Source organism: Neomonachus schauinslandi, chromosome 16 (genome assembly GCF_002201575.2).
Source record: "Neomonachus schauinslandi chromosome 16, ASM220157v2, whole genome shotgun sequence".
NCBI lineage: Eukaryota > Metazoa > Chordata > Mammalia > Carnivora > Phocidae > Neomonachus > Neomonachus schauinslandi.
Window position 1 is genome coordinate 23,439,498 of NC_058418.1, and position 18,755 is coordinate 23,458,252.

The 18,755-nt window shown below is 36.8% G+C and overlaps 1 protein-coding gene across 1 annotated transcript in view; it reads right to left on the reverse strand.

Moving 5' to 3' along the window:
- Positions 1–4,422: 4,422 nt before the first annotated feature.
- Positions 4,423–18,755, reverse strand: part of NETO2 (neuropilin and tolloid like 2) — a 56,637-nt gene continuing 42,304 nt past the window's right edge. Inside the window, exons 10-11 of the mRNA XM_021705635.2 lie at positions 6,408–6,521; positions 4,423–5,003 (exon numbers count right to left, since the gene is read on the reverse strand). Of these exons, the coding sequence (XP_021561310.1) occupies positions 4,423–5,003; positions 6,408–6,521 (695 nt within the window). The remainder of the gene's footprint in view (positions 5,004–6,407; positions 6,522–18,755) is intronic.

Genomic DNA, 18,755 nt, shown 5'->3' on the forward strand with positions numbered 1-18,755 from the left:
ATTTGCCTTCGGCTCAGGTCATGATCCCCAGGGTCCTTGGGATTGAGTCCCGCATTGGGCTCCCTGCTTGGCGGGAAGCCTGCTTCTCCCTCTCCCACTTCCCCTGCTTGTGTTCCCTCTCTCACTGTGTCTCTGTCAAATAAATAAAATCTTGAAAAAAAAAAAAAGTACTTACTAAATATGTACCCCAGTCATTAGCTTCTTGGGCTTTTGTAGTCATTAAACCAATCACAGAAATATATGAAAAAGTGACTAAAAATCACAGACATATATGAAAAAGTGACGAAAAAAAAGCAAATTCAGAATTTTAATTTGTTGAGGTATATAAAACATGGAAAACTGATTTTGCAGGGACCTAAAAAAGATATCTGAGGTCAACTTGTCATCATGGCTCAGAACTCAAATCATTCTCCAAACTCAAGAGATACAGCACACAAATCTTTAATTTCTAGAGTATACATTGTTTCCTTCAGATTTAAGAAAGATCACAAATGCAAAACACTGAAGCTCTTTTTATCTGATGCCAAACCTGTAAATTGTTAACATTGTTTATTAAGAATTCACAGTAATTGTCTTGCAGTTTGCAGATGCCAAGAAGTCATGGCAACAAAATTATAGAATAGTGTTACATAGATTTTTAAAAAAAAGTAAAATGCTTTGAAAAAAATTATTATAGAATAAAATACATTTTAAATCAGAATGACTGACAAGTTTACACGGAACATCTGGGCTGCCGTTTAGAACTGCTTGACCTTTAAAACTTCCAGCTAGCTAAAGCAGGGGAAAAACAGCAAAGGCAAGGCAAGAGCATGGGACTAGTTCTGAGATGTGGGTACTCCTCTTCTCTGGGCCTCAGAATTCTCATTAATGAAGTTGAACAGATCTTAAAAAAAAAAAAAAAAAAAACCCAAAACTCAAGGTCCCTTCATGAACAATTTAGCAGACGCCATTTTGTAAGAGGGCATAAATCCCCTTTGAGAATCACTCCTGGAATCACAACTAGGCTTTTTTCCTGTCCTGTCTCATCACCTGACACACTCCTGAAACCAGAAAGCATCCTGCTTATCAGAAAACAGAACTATAAAAATATTTAGAAGCATTTAGGAGGTTCTTTTAATGCTTAGTAATTACATGAAACATGACAAGGACAGACACAAAAGCTGTTAACAAGTCAAAGGAGCCTTTTTAATCTCTTTTGTGATGTGAAAGGTTGAAAATCTTTTGCTTTTTGTTAAACCTTTAGGTTGAACATTTCCCTCCACAAAAGGTACATCACACTTTATCCGTAAGTACTTTAGATGTTCGGATTCATAGATTTCCTGCAATTTGCGGGCACTTGAGTGTTGATATCTTGTGCTAAACTCAGGTTCTCAGGTGAAAGGTAACAGCAACATTGTAGAGGTGTCCTTAAGTGCCGCTCCTGAATTGAAGATACTTTCCCCTCCAGCTTTGCATTTTCCACTGTATGTTTAACAACTGGCTTCTGTCTTTTCTGTGAAGGGTGTAATAACTTCCACAAGATGGCTAAAGTTCATCTTTCATTACTAAAATTTATGGCTTTTACTTCAGTAAACAATTTGTGAAGTTTTCTTACTAACCTCAAAGATGAAAGACTATATAACACAGCAATTAGTGTTACGCTGGTAATAATGCCTAAAAAATAGTTCCATTCTCTTCTTTTCCTATAGTGTACTGCCAAATAAATGTTTGACTAAAAAATGTTTAAACAAGGCCTAATAGCCATCTATACTTCGATGAAGGCATACAAGATAGGGCAGTTTAAGGCTGGCTTAGCTAATATCGATCATCTGGCTCTTCAGTTCTACTCCTGCAGACAGACTGATCAAAAACCGATGATCCGACTGTATTAAGATGTGCCTTCACTAGATAAAGATTTACCATTCTGACTTCTCTCTGCATTTTGCATCTTATTTAAGTTCTGAGGAAATGTTGTTCTATATACAGATCCTCTTTCTTTAGTTGAAGAGAAAACTAGCCTCTGCAGTTTGGGTTCTCTACTGTGAAAAACAAAAACTATTTCATTTGTTTTAGCAGCCAGAAAGTTTAGAACCAAAATTGTTGTCCAAGCTTTACTTGCTAAGTGGGGTTGCCTGAAGCTATGTAGTTCTGTGCTGTTTTAATGTTAAATGTCTTCTTTAAAGGCTCTATTTTGTAGGCCTCTTCATGTCCTTTTAAAAGAAAGTAGGATACAACTTTCAAAAATATAGTTACAAGTGACTAGAATTAATGTAGTTAAGCATACTGTATTAGTTTCTACTATAATGTAGGTGTTAATGATGGACTTAACAGCTGTTTTTATAATGGATATAATTTTACATAGAAAATTGCTAGTTTTCCTTCATGATCATGAAGAATGAGATCACAGTTATATTAAATATTTACTATGCTGTTCAAATGTTGGCTGGCTACTAACTACTAGAATGCCTATTCAACGTAGCTACTAAAAGAATTTCTATCTAATCTGGCTCTGGCTCATTAGTTCAATGAATACTACATTCATTAAGTCTTTCTACTTTCCCAAATTTTATCTTTAAAACAGGAAATTATGCTGACTTTAAAAAATGCTAAATCATGAATATACTATCTATAGGTTTTCCTATCTCCTGGATATTATATACTTTTAAAAAATAAAAAAATGTGCTATAAGAAACATTTTGAAGGGGTATTTTATATGTGTCATATTTAAAGGTCCCAGTTTTCACTAATCTGAGAAAACCCATACATGTGATATCTTAAAAAACCAATGAAATTCAGTGAACCTTTAATTTCTCATTTCATTGAGAATTTGCTACAAAAAATATCAAAATGAGAATTTCTCTTTAAAATGGCATGTCTGTGTTAGTTATAATTTGATAAATGGATTCCTTTCCATATATACCTAAGATCCAAAATCTCAGGGCAATAACATGATTGAAGAATCATGTAACAATGCATTTAATTTTAATGTAAGATTTGTGTAGTGTTTTAGAACAATAAATAACACACAGTGAAAATTTCATCATAAACTAAATGCAATAACAAAAGGAAACAAACGCTTACGTACACATTACTAAGGTCTTTACAGTAAGTTATAACGTGTCGTTCCATCACAGCATATTTGTACATAAAGCCACTAATGTGAACACTGAAAGAAATCGCTCATGTAGGTCTTTAATCTTGATTTAATAAAGTTTGTACAGTATCAAATAATATCAAAAGTCTAAAAAAACACAATGAGTTTTTATATCATGTTTATAAATTATTGTTTATATACCATAAAAAAAAACATAAGGTCAAAGTGCAGTTTAAAAAAAAGTGGAAGTTGTTATTCTTGGTAAGAACTAGAAAAATGTATTGTCCCAAGTAAGAAGCAATTTGAGGGCTCTTACAGTTTCTTAGGAATTTTCCTTTAACTCTCATACAACCTTGGCTACCATATGCCATAACATAAACCAATACAAAGGGAGCAAAATCATCTTATAAAAACAACAGGAAACACAAATCTGGTGATGAGAAATGCTGCAAAGAAACATAATTACCAGCCTCCCCCAAGATGAATGAAACGACTGCACACAGGAATGAATGGGACCACCACCGCATGTGACCAAATTTGGGAAATTTGAAAGGATTTCCAGAAGTTTTAATCTCTTTCAAGTTTTTAGTCATAACTGGCAAGGGTGCGTACATCCTAGGATTATGAAATCTTCTAGTATAAGACAAAATAGGACTTAAAGATGATAAATCATATCATCTACTATTCACAAAAAATAAGGACTAAGGATTCAGTAATTAAAAGGCAGCAGTATAGAAATTAGTCAAGAAGAAACAGATGGGTGAAACAGAACTCTGGGTCTTCACTGGCACTTAGCACAGTAACGAGTTATATTTTGACAAATTCTAGAACAAATGCCTGTATTGAAGTATGTGTGGTACGTTAACCATTTATGTTTATGTAAGAAACCAAAATGGTAAAATCACGGACTTATAAAACAAATTAAATTTAGAGGGAAAAAAACCCAAAAGGAATGTAGAGACAAATCTTATTTTTAAACTTATTGTGGGATCAAAATGTTGACAAGCTGTATCAATCCAGAGCAGTATTCCTGTTGCTAAACCTAACAGGCAGCCTGAGCCTGGCTCAGCACCACCACCCCCCTCTTCAAATGCTATTTCGCTGGTACTTTGTGTGTGTGACACCAAGCAATAGTGACTGTTATTTTGTTCATGGACCGGAGGAGGTCCCTTGGTTGGTTTAACACATAGACTGCCTGAGACAAGAAAAGCTTCACTGTTACAGTAGGTTGGTGGGAACGAAGGTCTTGCTAGTTTTGATAGGAGAAAAGGGTTGGCTGCTGAAGAGCATGGGTGCTCTGTAGGCTGCATACACACACACTTAATAATTAATGTCCCCTTAGTAGAAGGTTAAAAATCGATGGATATGGACGCTTGTGCAGAATCTTCTCGCCCTCTGACATAAATTTCACAAGGAATCTCCTCCATTACTCTGTCTTCTAGGGCCTGTTCAGGGCACTCATGTGCCTGTTTGAAAGTGTAGCTACTCTTTTTGAAAGTGCTGTTAAATGTTTTCATTGGCTGTGGTTGTGCAAAATCATTTCGGAAAGGCAGTTCCATGGAACTCAGGTTGGTCCTGCTCTGTTTGACACTGGGTGCTTGCGACCCACAGTGATGGTCATGAATGCACCGGGAGGCAGTGGAGGAGTGCCGCATCTTCTGGTAGTTGTCCAGTTCTTCTGACAAGTCGGCTAGGTCTGCAGAAATCTCTTTGTCCCGTAGGGAAAACAGTTCATAATGAGGAGGATCAAACACTTCCTGAAACCCAGTTTTATTAAACGCAGTTTTGCAAGCCATGACCTTTTTTCGAGGCTGTTTCACTTGTACTAAAATAGAAATAATGAGAAGGACCAAGACAATCCCTGATGTGATGCCAATAATTGTTCCATGGGTTTTAGTGACTTGTTCAAATAGTCCTGCTTTTTTCTTTTCTGCAGAAAGAGAAACAACAAGGCTTTCAAAATTCATTAATGAGTCCTGTCACAAACTGGTAAGGTTATTTTTAGGTAAAGCAGAACACATGGGTCAAATACACTATAGATGATACCATTTAAAATTAGGTTTTTATTTTTTATTTTTTAAAGATTTTATTTATTTATTTGAGAGAGAATGAGAGAGAGAGCACATGAGAGGGGGGAGGGTCAGAGGGAGAAGCAGACTCCCTGCTCAGTGGGGAGCCTGCTTCTTCCTCTCCCTCTGCCCCTCCCCTCACTTGTATTCTCTCTTTCAAATAAATAAAATCTTTTAAAAAAATAAAATAAAAAAATAAAAACATGAATATAGAGAAAATGCCAAAAGAAATACTCTTGTTCTATCAAGTTAGCTTTTTGCTCTGTGGTATGTTTGACCAACTGCCACATTTAAGTATATCCACAGTATTTCTACTGATGGCCATCAGCAAGAGAGGACAAAAGTGATCAGGCTAACCCACTGAGGTATAACATCATGATCTACCATTTGAATGATTATCTGAAAATACTTCATGTCAAGTACTTAAGACAGCTGTATCAGATCACACTAACTTCTCATAGTAAGATATTTACTGAACTCTTGGAGAATAGAAGGCAGGTAAACTTTTAAGACTGAGACAGTGATTTGATAATGTCTGTAGATATTCCACTATTACCATAAGTCATGTTTACCTTAGACATACAGCATAGGAAATTTTTTTTTTTTTTAAAGATTTTATTTATTTATTTGACAGAGAGAGACACATTGAGAGAGGAGCACAGGCAGGGGGAGTGGAGGGGGGAGAGGCAGCCTCCCCACTGAGCGGGGAGCCCGATGCGGGGCTCGATCCCAGGACCCTGGGACCATGACCTGAGCCGAAGGCAGACGCCCAACGACTGAGCCACCCAGGCGCCCCAGCATAGGAAATTTTATAAAATGAAAAAAAGCAGTTCTTACTAGTCTGCTTTTGCTGCTTTTTAAGATTGAATCCATCAATATTTATTAAATAGTATTTCTATATAATTTTTAAAATACTACTACTCTAGGTTATTTTCTAAATTATTCCGAGAATAAGGTATCCTTACAATACAAATGACTAAGAAAATAATGCAGGAAATATTATGGTGGACTTTCGAACAACTTAAGATAAAAAACATAGTTTGTAAGAAAAAAAAGAATGCTTTCATTGAGAATAAGTATTTTTCTTTGCTTTTATCACATACGAGAGTTCTATGATCCATTTAAAAGAAGATTTATAGTCTATGTTTCCATTTCAGCCAAAGCAGCTACGCTAAACACAGTTACAGAAAAGGACATTTTAAGTCTTTCTTAAGGGCAACGGCCATTTTTCTCTCAAAAAGGTTGGGCTTTGCCAGCGCACTCACCTTTACAGTGATTTTCGTCCCAAGGGTATGCACAGTTCTGAACACCGTTACAGACTAAAGAATTGTTGATGCACATGTTGCTGTGGCAGAAGAAAGTGCTACCTGTGCAGGGAGCTGCAGGAAAGAAGAACAGTTTGTTGCTAAGAACTCATCCTGGTTTATTTACACTTCAACTTGTTCTATGAATACACTCTGCGCTATAGAAGCAATAAGATAAGGGCCAATACTCTCTGACATGGTCTCAGGTAAAAACTCTTCACTTCCGCTGGGTGCCAAATGTCATGTTTAGTGTAATGAGAATAGGAATACATTTACCATGGTGCTTACAGAACTAGTACAGAGCCTGGTAAATTTTTTCAAAATGTTACAAGAAAATATTGGTGAGGATGTGGAGACACTGGAACCCTTGGTGCATTGCTGGGGGGATGTAAAATGGTACAGCTGCTGTGGTAAACAGGATGGAGTCTCCTCAAAAATCCACACCGATTACCATCTGCTCCAGCAGGTGCGTACGTCCAGGTGCATACCCCAAACCAAGGAAAGCAGGGACTCGAACAGAGCACACCAATGATCATGGCAGCTTTATTCACAAAGCACACAGCAGCATTATTCCACCAAAAGGGGGAAAAAACCTAAATAAATGTTTGTTGATGGATGAATGGAGGACTGCAATGTGGTATATACATATCTAATGGGATATTATTCAGGGTTAAAATTCAGAAGGAAATTCTGACAAATGCTACAACATGGATGAATCTTGAAGACAATATGCTTGAAAGAAGCCAGACACAAAAGAACAAGTATTGTATGATTCCAGGTATACAAGGTACCTGGAGCAGTCAATTCATTGAGAGAAAAAGAGAACATCAGCTACCAGGACCTGGTGGGAGAGGGGAATGGGGTGTTTAATGGGACAGAGTTTCAGCTGGGGATGATATAAAAGTTCTGGAGATTGGGGCGCCTGGGTGGCTCAATCAGTTAGGCATTTGCCTTTGGCTCAGGTCATGATCCTAGGGTCGGGGCTCTCTGCTCAGCAGGGAGCCCGCTTCTCTCTCTCCTGTGATCTCTCTCACTCTTGCTCTCTCTCAAATAAATAAATCAAATCTTAAAAAGTTCTGGAGATGGATAGTGGTGATGATGAATGTACTTAATGCCACTGAACTATGCACTTAAAAATGGTTAAAATGGCAAATTTTATGTCATGTAGATTTTACCAGAAAAAAAATCACTCCTTGGAATTTCAAAATTAAAATTTTTTTAAATGATAAAGATATATGGAATATACACTGTGTAATGTCATATTTTGTATAAATCATTCTTTCAGCCTGAGATGTCTCCTCCTTTCCCCTCCTGATGACCACCTACTCATCTTTCAAGATCATCCAAAATGCTGCCCTCTCTGTGAAGATTGTCTCAATTCTCCTAGATAGCTAGTGTGACTCCTGTGTTCCCGTCGTACTCTGGATGGTGCTTCTATGTGACACTTCTCCTTGTATATGTAAACATTTGCTACACTAGATTATGACTCAGTGTGTTTACTTCTGTTAAGAAATAACATCCTAGATTGGAGACAAAAGTACCAACATTGTAATAATGTGTATTTCAGTGTAAAGACACACACACACACAAGAATCTGAAAGTCAAGAAACACGACGGCGTGTCTCTCACACTGACGGAAGCCCCTAAAAATCAACTAATCATTGTGACTTCCAAAAATATAATCAAGAAAAATGTATTTCCTGTCTAAAAAAATTCTACATTTAAGATATGTCTCAGCATACTGACAGGCCTCAATTATTTTTTATATTTTCTTTTTAAGTTTCTTTTCAAGATGAAAAGAAATATGTAAAATTTTACAGGACTAATAATAACTGGATTTTCTTCCCTAAATATTATCTTTTTAAAAAATAAATATACAGTGAACCTTATCAAAACAATTAATTTAGTATTTCTTTTCCTCTTGAGAAAGCTCTCTCTTTAGGTTACAATCACAGGAAGCTTTGGAATACTTAAACACATTGTCCAACTGCATCATCAGTAATAAAACCAACAGTTTGGTAAACACAAACAGTTTGGTATCTACCTGCCTGACCCCCTTTGTCTATTTCTCAAGTTAGCTCTGAAGATGGGCTGTAAAAATAGGTATTTATTGGGACCCCAGAAATCCTAAAACATAATGTGATATTTATTAAATATTTACTAGACTTATAATGTAGGTCAACAGAAAACATCCACAACATCACTGATCATCAGGGAAATGCAAATCAAAACCACAATGAGAGAATACCTCACACCTGTCAGAATGGCTATTATCAAAAGGACAAGAGATAAGTGTCAGTGGAGATGTGGAAAAAAGGGACCCTTTGTGCACTGTTGGTGGGAATGCAAACTGGTGCAGCTACTGTTGAAAACAGTATGGAGGATCCTCAAAAAATTAAAAATAGAATTACCATATAATCCAGCATTTCCACTCTTGGATATTTATCCGAAGAAAATCAAAACACTAATTCCAAAGATATAGACATCCCTGTAGGTTCATTGCAGCATTATTTACAATAGCCAAGATACGGCAGCAACCTCAGTGTCCATAAATGGATGAATGAAGATGTGATACATACATAGAATGGAGTATTACTGAGCCATAAAAAGGAGTGAAATCTTGCCATTTGTGACAACATGGATAGACCTAAAGGGTATCATGTTAAATGAAATAAGTTAAAGAAAGACAAATACATAGATTTCACTTATATGTGGATTCTAAAAAAGCAAAACAAATGCACAAACAAAACAGCAATACTCACAGATACAGAGAAAAAACTGATGGTTGCCAGAGGGAAGGGGGGGTGCAGACACAGGACAAAGTAGGGGAAGGGGATTAAGAGGAACAGTCTTCTGGTTATAAAATACATAAGTCACAGGGATGTAATGTACAGTATAGGGAATACAGTTGGTAATTTTTTTTTTTTTAAGATTTTATTTATTTGACAGAGAGAGACACAGCGAGAGAGGGAACACAAGCAGGGGGAGTGGCAGGCAGAGGGAGAAGCAGGCCTCCCGCTGAGCAGGGAGCCCGATGCAGGGCTCGATCCCAGGACCCTGAGATCATGACCCGAGCCGAAGGCAGATGCTCAACTGACTGAGCCACCCAGGCACCCCTATAGTCGGTAATATTGTAAACAACTTTGTATAGTGATAGATGGAACCTAGACTTATTGTGATCATTTTGTAATGTATGTAAATATCAAATCACTGACACTAGTACCATATTGAGTGAATGTCAATTATTCTTCAATTAAAACAAAAAGTAACATCCAAAATTGCTTTGCTCGTAGAGAGCAAATATAATCTCTCTTTAAGGCAGAATCCCCAAATGGTAACAGTCACCCAAGTTCTAGTTCAGCAGGCTAATAATCTATGGTTAATTACTATGAGCTAGGATTTGTGTAAACCCTTCTCCTTCCGCACTATAAACTAAATTGAGTTTAAGCATGAGTTTTATCTATATACGATTAAATAATCTTTTTTAAAAATATTTTATTTATTTATTTGACAGAGATATAGCGAGAGCAGGAACACAAGCAGGGGGAGTGGGAGAGGGAGAAGGAGGGAGCCTGATGCAGGGCTCCATCCCAGGATCCCGGGATCATGACCTGAGCTGAAGGCAGATGCTTAATGACTGAGCCACCCAGGTGCCCCACGATTAAATAATCTTTGCACAAAACTTTTAGGCTTATTTGCTGAGGACTTACCCACTCCTTTTCAAGTATAATAACCTGTAGGTGGCTCTTATGACTCAAGAATCTAAAATAAAATAGCTAAGAACTGTAACTTGGGAAATAGTGCTATGAAACAGAGAGTAGAAATAACAATGGACTAGTAATTAATAAAAATTGTTTCTGTTATTAGTTAACCTGTCTACTTTAAGATTTTAACTAACTCCCTGGGTGTCTGCTTCCTCTTTTTAAAAGAATGGGATGGACTATAGGGTATTTCAGACTTCTGGTTCTAAAATCAATGAGACTTGCTCAGTTGGTTAAGTGTCTACCTTTAGCTCAGTCATGATCCCAGGACCCTGAGATCATGACCTGAGCCGAAGGCAGACGCTTAACCATCTGAGCCACCCAGGCGCCCTTTCTAATAAATTCTTGAAAACAAAACAAAAAAATAAAATAAAATCAACAAGACTATGAAATTAGTGGTCTCAATCATGTTGTTATTTCTATTCTCAGAAGAATCATGTATATATCCAGTAAGTAATTTACTCAGAGACTGAATCCATGTGGTATCATTTAACCATTAAGTATTTCATGATTCTTAAGAAATGCTTGATGGTTTCAAAGCTTACCATAAGGACAAAAGGTATTAGTTACATAAATAAACCATTAGGTTAGGAAGAGAAAAGCCAATGAAAATGTATGGTGTTATTTTATTTCAGTACAAAATTAGCTAGTGTCCCTACCTCAGCTGTGTCATATAGATCATAAAATTGTATTACACCCAGGTGTGCATTTTAACGTAACAAATGGCCTAGAGAACACACAGCATTTTTGAATACTTCTAAAAACTGAGTTTTCCATTTTGTTTCTATGTCATACCACAATTCTGTTACATACTATATCATATTACCTACTGACCTCTAATTTTACCAGTATTATCCAGTTCACAAACGAGGAGACAGAGAACAGAAGCTATTTTCAAGAAGGGCTGAGTGAGGTTATAAGCAGCACTGTGGCTTCTAGGTATTCTGATTTTGAGTCAAACTATCATTAGCTCTTAAAGTTTATCCACAGAACACTGTGTGACACAGAACATTTTGATGTCTCTTTATAATCCTCAAAAGGGTAGAAAAAGATTTTCTGATCAGTGTTTCTCACTGATTGAACAGTGAGTAGAAAACACCCTCAGGTTTTTTTTTTTTTAAAGATTTTTATTTATTTATTTAACAGAGATAGAGAGCACAAGTAGGCAGAGTGGCAGACAGAGGGAGAGGGAGAAGCAGGCTCTCCGCCGAGCAGGGAGCCCGATGTGGGGCTCGATCCCAGGACCCTGGGATCATGACCTGAGCCGAAGGCAGGCGCTTAACCAACTGAGCCACTCAGGCGCCCCACCCTCAGTTTTTATTACAGAATTCTTTACAACTGCTCCCCACATTATTTAAAGCAATTAGAAAGCAGTGCTGACATCATCAGATATTGTTTTGTAGAAATGTATTATATTCATAATTACAGATGTATTAAGCTCTGTGCATTTTCAGTGGACAAGCATAGCTGTTCATAAAGAGAACTGAAGTTATCAGTTACTGAGTTACTGACATGGGATGCTAACGACATGCTTCAATTCAAAACTATAAAAAATGGCTGAATTATTGGAATTTATAAGTAAGGGACAAAGAGAATAGCAAAAATAGTGCCAGTTATAAACTGTTTTCTACTTATAGCCTGAGGACTTTCTACTTTCCCCCTTTACTCACTGCTGGGTCATGGAGTGAGAAAGAAGAAGGGTTAGGATTTCAATTCTCCCCCTCTTCTCATGAGATGTGGCAATGATGCTGAGAAATGGTCTGTTCTTCAACCAGGCCTGCAGGAGTCCCACAGGCAGTATGTCACTGAGAATCACATTATGGATTTATCCTAACAAAAATAACTTCTGCTGCTTTCACAGCTGTAGTCCTAGAAATTATTTTCCTAAAACCATATCCTGTCTCAAAGAGTGAGATATATATTAGTATTCAGTGCTTGGGAAGTGCTATTCTATATCATTCATTTCAGCCAAGTTATTTTAGTCATATCTGTAATCTATAATGGGTAGGTATGAAGTGAATATCTCATGCAGAATTAGTCTATCCATATAAACCTTTTCTAAAATACTGATTGTTTTCATGAATGGTTTCATAACAATTACACATCATTAATAGCTTAGAGAAAAGAGTTTAACAGTTTGAATTAATTAGCATATAAAAATGTACTGTTTGGAACTAATGTGCTTATTAAAAGGAGATTTCCAAACTGGGACTTTTGTTTTATAAAAACTTACAAAATCCTTTATTTGATCAAATACATATGACTTTTTTTTTTTTTTTGGAGGAATAGTTTTCTCGTTCTTCATGATAATAAAGCTAAATTTAGGATATGGAGCTAAGTCTTATATTTAGTGATTCTTGTGAAGACATTGCTTGAGGGAGGCTTTTCATCTGTTCACTTATACGATTTGTACTGATGGAGAAATCATTAATGTATATAGAGAAATACCTTAACTAAAACACATTAGAGAAGAATTTTGCATTTAAGATTTATATCAGTGCTGCCCAAAATAAATACAACATGAGCCAAAATGTGACCAAGTAGCTACATTATAAAGATCTTTAAAAAGAAAGAGGTGGAATTAATTTTACTACTAGCTTATTTAAGCCAATATATCTGTGCAGACAAGAGTTACTACAGCAGGAAGAGGCTGCCTTTAGAAGGGTCTGTGTGCAAGGCTGGCCCTTAGTTTTGGCAACTGGGAACTTGGACTTTCCTCCATTCCCTGACTGATAAGGTTCATGGTGCCTAGAGTTTGTGTGAACGTCATTTATGCCAAATACTTTCTTTCCTTCTGTGAGTCCACAATTTTGGTACAGGCAAGGCAGAAAGTGCCCATGAGACCAGTTCCCAATAAAAACCTTAGGTGCTGAGCTCTAATGGGTTTCTCTGGACAGAAACATCGTCCATGTTACTGCATTGTTTGTTGCTGGGGAAATGTACATGCTCCGTGTGCCCTTCATGAGAGGGAGTGAGCGTTAAGAAAGCCTGTTAGAGGATTTCTCTGAGAGGACTCAGAAAGTAATTCTCCTTTGTTGATCCCATATCCTTTCACCGTCAGAATTCTCAGCCATAAGTATTCAAATACATGCAGAGTCCTGTGAGTCCTTCTAGCAAATCACCTACCATGTGGGTGGTGTTGGGGAGCCCTGAAACAATACCCAAAGCATCCTCATTTAACACATATAAAATATTATTCATGAAATATTTTACATTATTTTATACCAAGTCTTTGAAATCCAGGATATATTTTTATAATTATAGCACTTTTCAATTTAGATGGGCCACATTATGAGTATTCAACAGCCACATGGGGCTGCTAGGCACTACGGAAAGCACAGGTACAAGACGTTGGGAATAAACAAACTGAGGAGAGAGGAAAACTGCTGAAAGGCTTTCTTGCTAACTGAAACTCTATCTTTGTATCAAGCACTGCTTTGTAGTTATTTGAAATAGCCTTTACACAGCTGTTTTTTTTCAAGTGTGAAAAGTTGATAAAAATTTTTTTGGAAACAGCTTATATGCATCCATAGGGCAACAAGAAGCAGCAACACAGTTTACTCCCGGTAAATATCACTGCTGAGCTCTTGGCATTTCCAGCTACTTGAGAAAATCACTAAATCCAAAATAACTCAATACTTATTCCTCTTATCTCTCCAATTTTCATTTCCAAGTCAGTCAGACCCAAACTGTAGGTATCTTTGACTCATTCTGTTACTTTTTGGTCTAGTCAGTCACCAAATCTTATTGATTGCACTTCCACGACTCTCCCTCTGTCGCTGTTCTGGTTCAGACCATCTTGGTCTAGCCCCCTACTATGGAAGTTAGCCTCCCTCCTACACAGCCTCTCCACTCCAACTGAAGCACGGCTCTGATTATGTCATTTTGTAGTACGAAACTCTTCAAAACTCCCCAATGCCTATGATATGAACTCTAATTTTAGCCTTTAAAGACCTTCTAACTCTAGCTTTAATCTCCTTTTCTTGACGCATTTTTCTCTCTTCTTTCTTTTACTACTTCTTGTGATCCAAATAAGCCTGGGCTCTATGCATTTTGTTCATTCTGTAGCCTCTGTTTGGAACAACCTCAGTTATTCAACATTTCTACCTTCTAAAATCTAACTGTCCTCAAGGATAAACTCACAGGCCCTCCCTTCAAGGACTACTTGCTCCACAGCCGATGCCGCCTGCTGGAAGCACCCTGGATATTTAATCAGGGAGCACTTCGTTTTCCGCCTCAAACAGTCTTTGTCACAGTCATTCCTGCAACTGCCTCATTTGCATGTATGTTACCTCACCTAAAGGACTATAATAAGATCCTTTAGAGAAGGGACTGTTTCATCCACTTTTGTATCTTCATAGCAAAACACAGTATCTCGTATGATAAATGTTGAATAAATGAATGGAAGGCAGGGAGGAAGGCTGGTTGGCTAAATCAGCTTCATAACCCAAGTAGCCATCTGGCAATTCATCAAGTCTTTTAAAATTATAGATAGAAGAGTTCAGCTATAATAAAGCTTGTATAGGTCACATATGATCATGATCCCAACATAGAATCATGGAATAATAATACCTTGAAATTATAAGTGAAGGGAAAAATTACTAATTCCTAAATTTCTCAAGAAAAATATCTGATAGTATCTTACCTTTATATTTACAAATTTTGATTTGCAAAAATCATATAGTTTACCATTTTATTGTATTCATCAGTCGGGATATAAAAGTGAAAATATTTCCTTCTCTTATGAGGACAATACAGAAGATTTACCACTTATTTTTAAAATATATGTGATGTGAACATACACAGTCAACTATATTGGGGCAGTTTGGATGAGTCTTTAAATGGTAATTTTCTTCATACAGAGGTGACTGTGAGGAAAGGGACTAGTCAGAAAGACTAATCAGCACTATCCAAATGTAGACTAAAGTTAAACCAAGCCACTCAAAACCAAGCCAAAAACATGATGGTATTTTTGAAAGCAGTTTTTTAAAAAAATCAAAGCTAATGTAATATGATTTGTACTTATAAGCAAAATCAACAAAATAATTATTAGGAAGTACTGACAAATCACTTGGACTTTTATAGAAGATAGAAAGGCAATAGAACCAATTTTTCCTGGGATTTGTTCACGTGAATTATCAGGAGTTTAAGGGAAGAATCCTAAAACCTGTCCTCAGAGTTTTTCCACTTTTAAGCTGGGTCAGTATCTATATATGAACTACCCCATTTTTTTTTTTAAAGATTTTATTTATTTATTCATGAGAGACAGAGAGAGAGAGAGAGAGAGGCAGAGGGAGAAGCAGGCTCCCAAGGAGCAGGAAGCCCGATGCGGGACTCGATCCCAGGACCCTGAGATCATGACCTGAGCCGAAGGCAGACGCTTAACCATCTGAGCCACCCAGGCGCCCTGAACTACCCCATTCTTTAATATGAAAAGGTTCTCACGTGCTCACAAAATGGTAAAGATGACTTTTAAAGATGTAACCAACTCATAAAAAGACAAAACCCCACTATAACCACAAAGAATATCTAAAGAATATACACAAAAGGAAATTCAAATGTGTTGCCACAAAAAATCAACTAACCACAAAAGAAGGTTGTAATGAAGAAAATGAGGGACAGAAAGTTTTAAGACATTTAGAAAACAAACAATAAAAGGGCAGAAGTCCTTTCTTCTTAGTAATTACTATAAATGTAAATGAGTTAAACCCTCCATTCAAAAAGCAGAGATTGGCAGAATAGATAATAATAATTAAAAAAAAAATCCCAAAGATCCAACTATATACTGTTCTAAAAAGATTCACTTTAGGGGCACCTGGGTGGCTCAGTTGGTTAAGCGGCTGCCTTCAGCTCAGGTCATGATCTCAGGGTCCTGGGATCGAGCCCCGCATCGGGCTCCCTGCTTGGCGGGAAGCCTGTTTCTCCCTCTCCCACTCCCCCTGCTTGTGTTCTTTCTCTAGCTGTCTCTCTGTCAGTTAAATAAATAAATAAAATCTTAAAAAAAAAAAGACTCACTTTAGATCTAACGATATAAATTGGTTGAAAGTGAAAAAATCAGAAAGATATTCCATGCAAATAGTTACCAAAAGACAGCTGGGGTGGCCATACAAATATCAACAAAAATAGACTTTAAATCAAAACTGTTGCAAGTGACAAAGAGGAACACTGTATATTGGTAAAAGGGATTCATCAAAAAGATACAATTATAAAAAAATATAAACCAAAAATCAGAGTCCTAAAATATAAGAAGCAAACATTTTCAGAATTCAAGGCAGAATTGGATGTTCTACAATGGCTGGAGACTTCACTATCCTGCTTTCAATAATGGGTAAAACAACTATACAGATGATTAATAAGCAAATAAAAGAATAACACTATAAACCAGCTGGATCTAATAGATATACAGAAAGTTCTACCCAACAACAGCAAAATACACAATTTTCTCAAGTGTATATGGAACTTTTTCCAGGATGGACCATATATTACACCACATACACACAAAAATCTTAAAAGACTGACATCACACAAAATATCTTTTCCAATCACACTGAAATAAAACTAGAAATCAATAACAGAATGAAAACTGGAAAATTCATAAATATGCGGAAATTAAACTACACACTCTTAACCCACCAACTGGTCAAAGAAGAAATCACAAGGGAAATTAGAGAATATCTTGAGATAGATGAAAATGAAAACAACACAGCGAAACTTGATGAGAAGCAGTGAAAACAGTGCAAAGAAGGAAATTTATAGCTAAAAATGCCTATATTAAAAAAAGGAGAAAGATCTCAAGTCAGTAACTTAACCTTAAAGAATGAGGAAAAAAAGGACAAACTAAACTTGGAATTCTATGCCTTTGTCAGAAGCACTGAAATTATAGAGAAGAGAGATAAATAGAGGATGGAAAAATTAAAGAAAAGAAAAAAAATCATTCTTTGAAGAGCTCCATAAAATTGGCAAACTTTTAGTTACAATGACCAAGGAAAAAAGAGAAACATGAGAAGATTCAAATTACTAAAATCAGAAATTCAAGTGGAGACAGTTTAGATGTTATAGCTAAAAGGGATTAAAAGAGAATCCTAAAAACAATTCTACACCAACAAACTGCTAATCTAGATGAAATAGACAAATTCCTAGAAACACATATTCTGCCAAAACTGAATAAAACTAAATAGAAAATTCGAATAGATCTCTAGCAAGGATACTGAATCAGTAAAATCAAACTATCTCCCAAAAAAGAAAAGCCCTGGACTGGATGGCTTCACTGGGGAATTCTACCAACTGTTTACAGAACATCAATTCTCAAACTCTTCCAAAAAGTTGGAGAGAAAGGGTCACTTCTTTTTCTTTTTTCTTTTTAAAGATTTTATTTATTTGACAGAGAGAGACACAGCGAGAGAGGGAACACTAGCAGGGGGAGTGGGAGAGGGAGAAGCAGGCTTCCCGCGGGGCAGGGAGCCCGATGCGGGGCTCGATCCCAGGACCCTGGGACCATGACCTGAGCCGAAGGCAGACGCTCAACGACTGAGCCACCCAGGTGCCCCACTTCTTTTTCATTCTATGGACCAGCATAACCCTGATACAAAGTCAGACAAAGATGCTACAAGAAAATAAAACTAAAGACAAATACCCCTTATACATATTGATGCAAAAATCCTCAACAAAATACTAGCATTGAATTCAGCAACATATTAAAAGGATTATACACCATGACCAAGTGGGACTTATTCCTGGACCATAAAAATGGTTCTACATATAAAAATGAATGAGGGGTGCCTGGGTGGCTCAGTCATTAAGCGTCTGCCTTCGGCTCAGGTCATGATCTTGGGGTCCTAGGATGGAGCCCTGCATCGGGCTCCCTGCACGGCGGGAAGCCTGCTTTTCCCTCTCCCTCTCCCACTCCCCCTGCTTGTGTTCCCTCTCTTGCTATGTCTCTGTCAAATAAATAAAATCTTTAAAAAAAATCAATGACTGTAATACAACACATTAACAGAATGAAGAGGAAAAAAATGACATAATCATCTCAATTGAATCAGAAAAAGCATTTGACAAAATTCAACATCCTTTAATGATGAAAACACTCAATATGTAAACTAGGACCAGAAGAAAATTTCCTCAACATGATAAAGCCCATATATGAAAACCCTACTCAGCTAACACCTACTCAACGGTGGAAGGCTGAAAGCTTTGCTCCTAAGATCAGAAACAAGACAAGGGTGTCTCCTATAGCTTCTATTCAATATAGTACTAGAAGTTCTAGCAAGAGCAATTAGGTGAGAAAAGGAAATAAAAAAATAAAATAGCACCCAATATTGGAAAATTACCTGTTTACAAACAACATGATCTTATATGTAGAAAACCCTAACAAGATCGCACACACACACAGCTAATAAACTAATTCAGCAAGCTGCAGGATACAAACACAGAATACAACATCAGGTACATTTCTACACACTAACAATGTGTACTTGTAGAGTTGTATACTAAAGAGTACAAAACACTCTTGAAAAAAATGAAAGACAACAAATAAGTGGGAAGACACCCT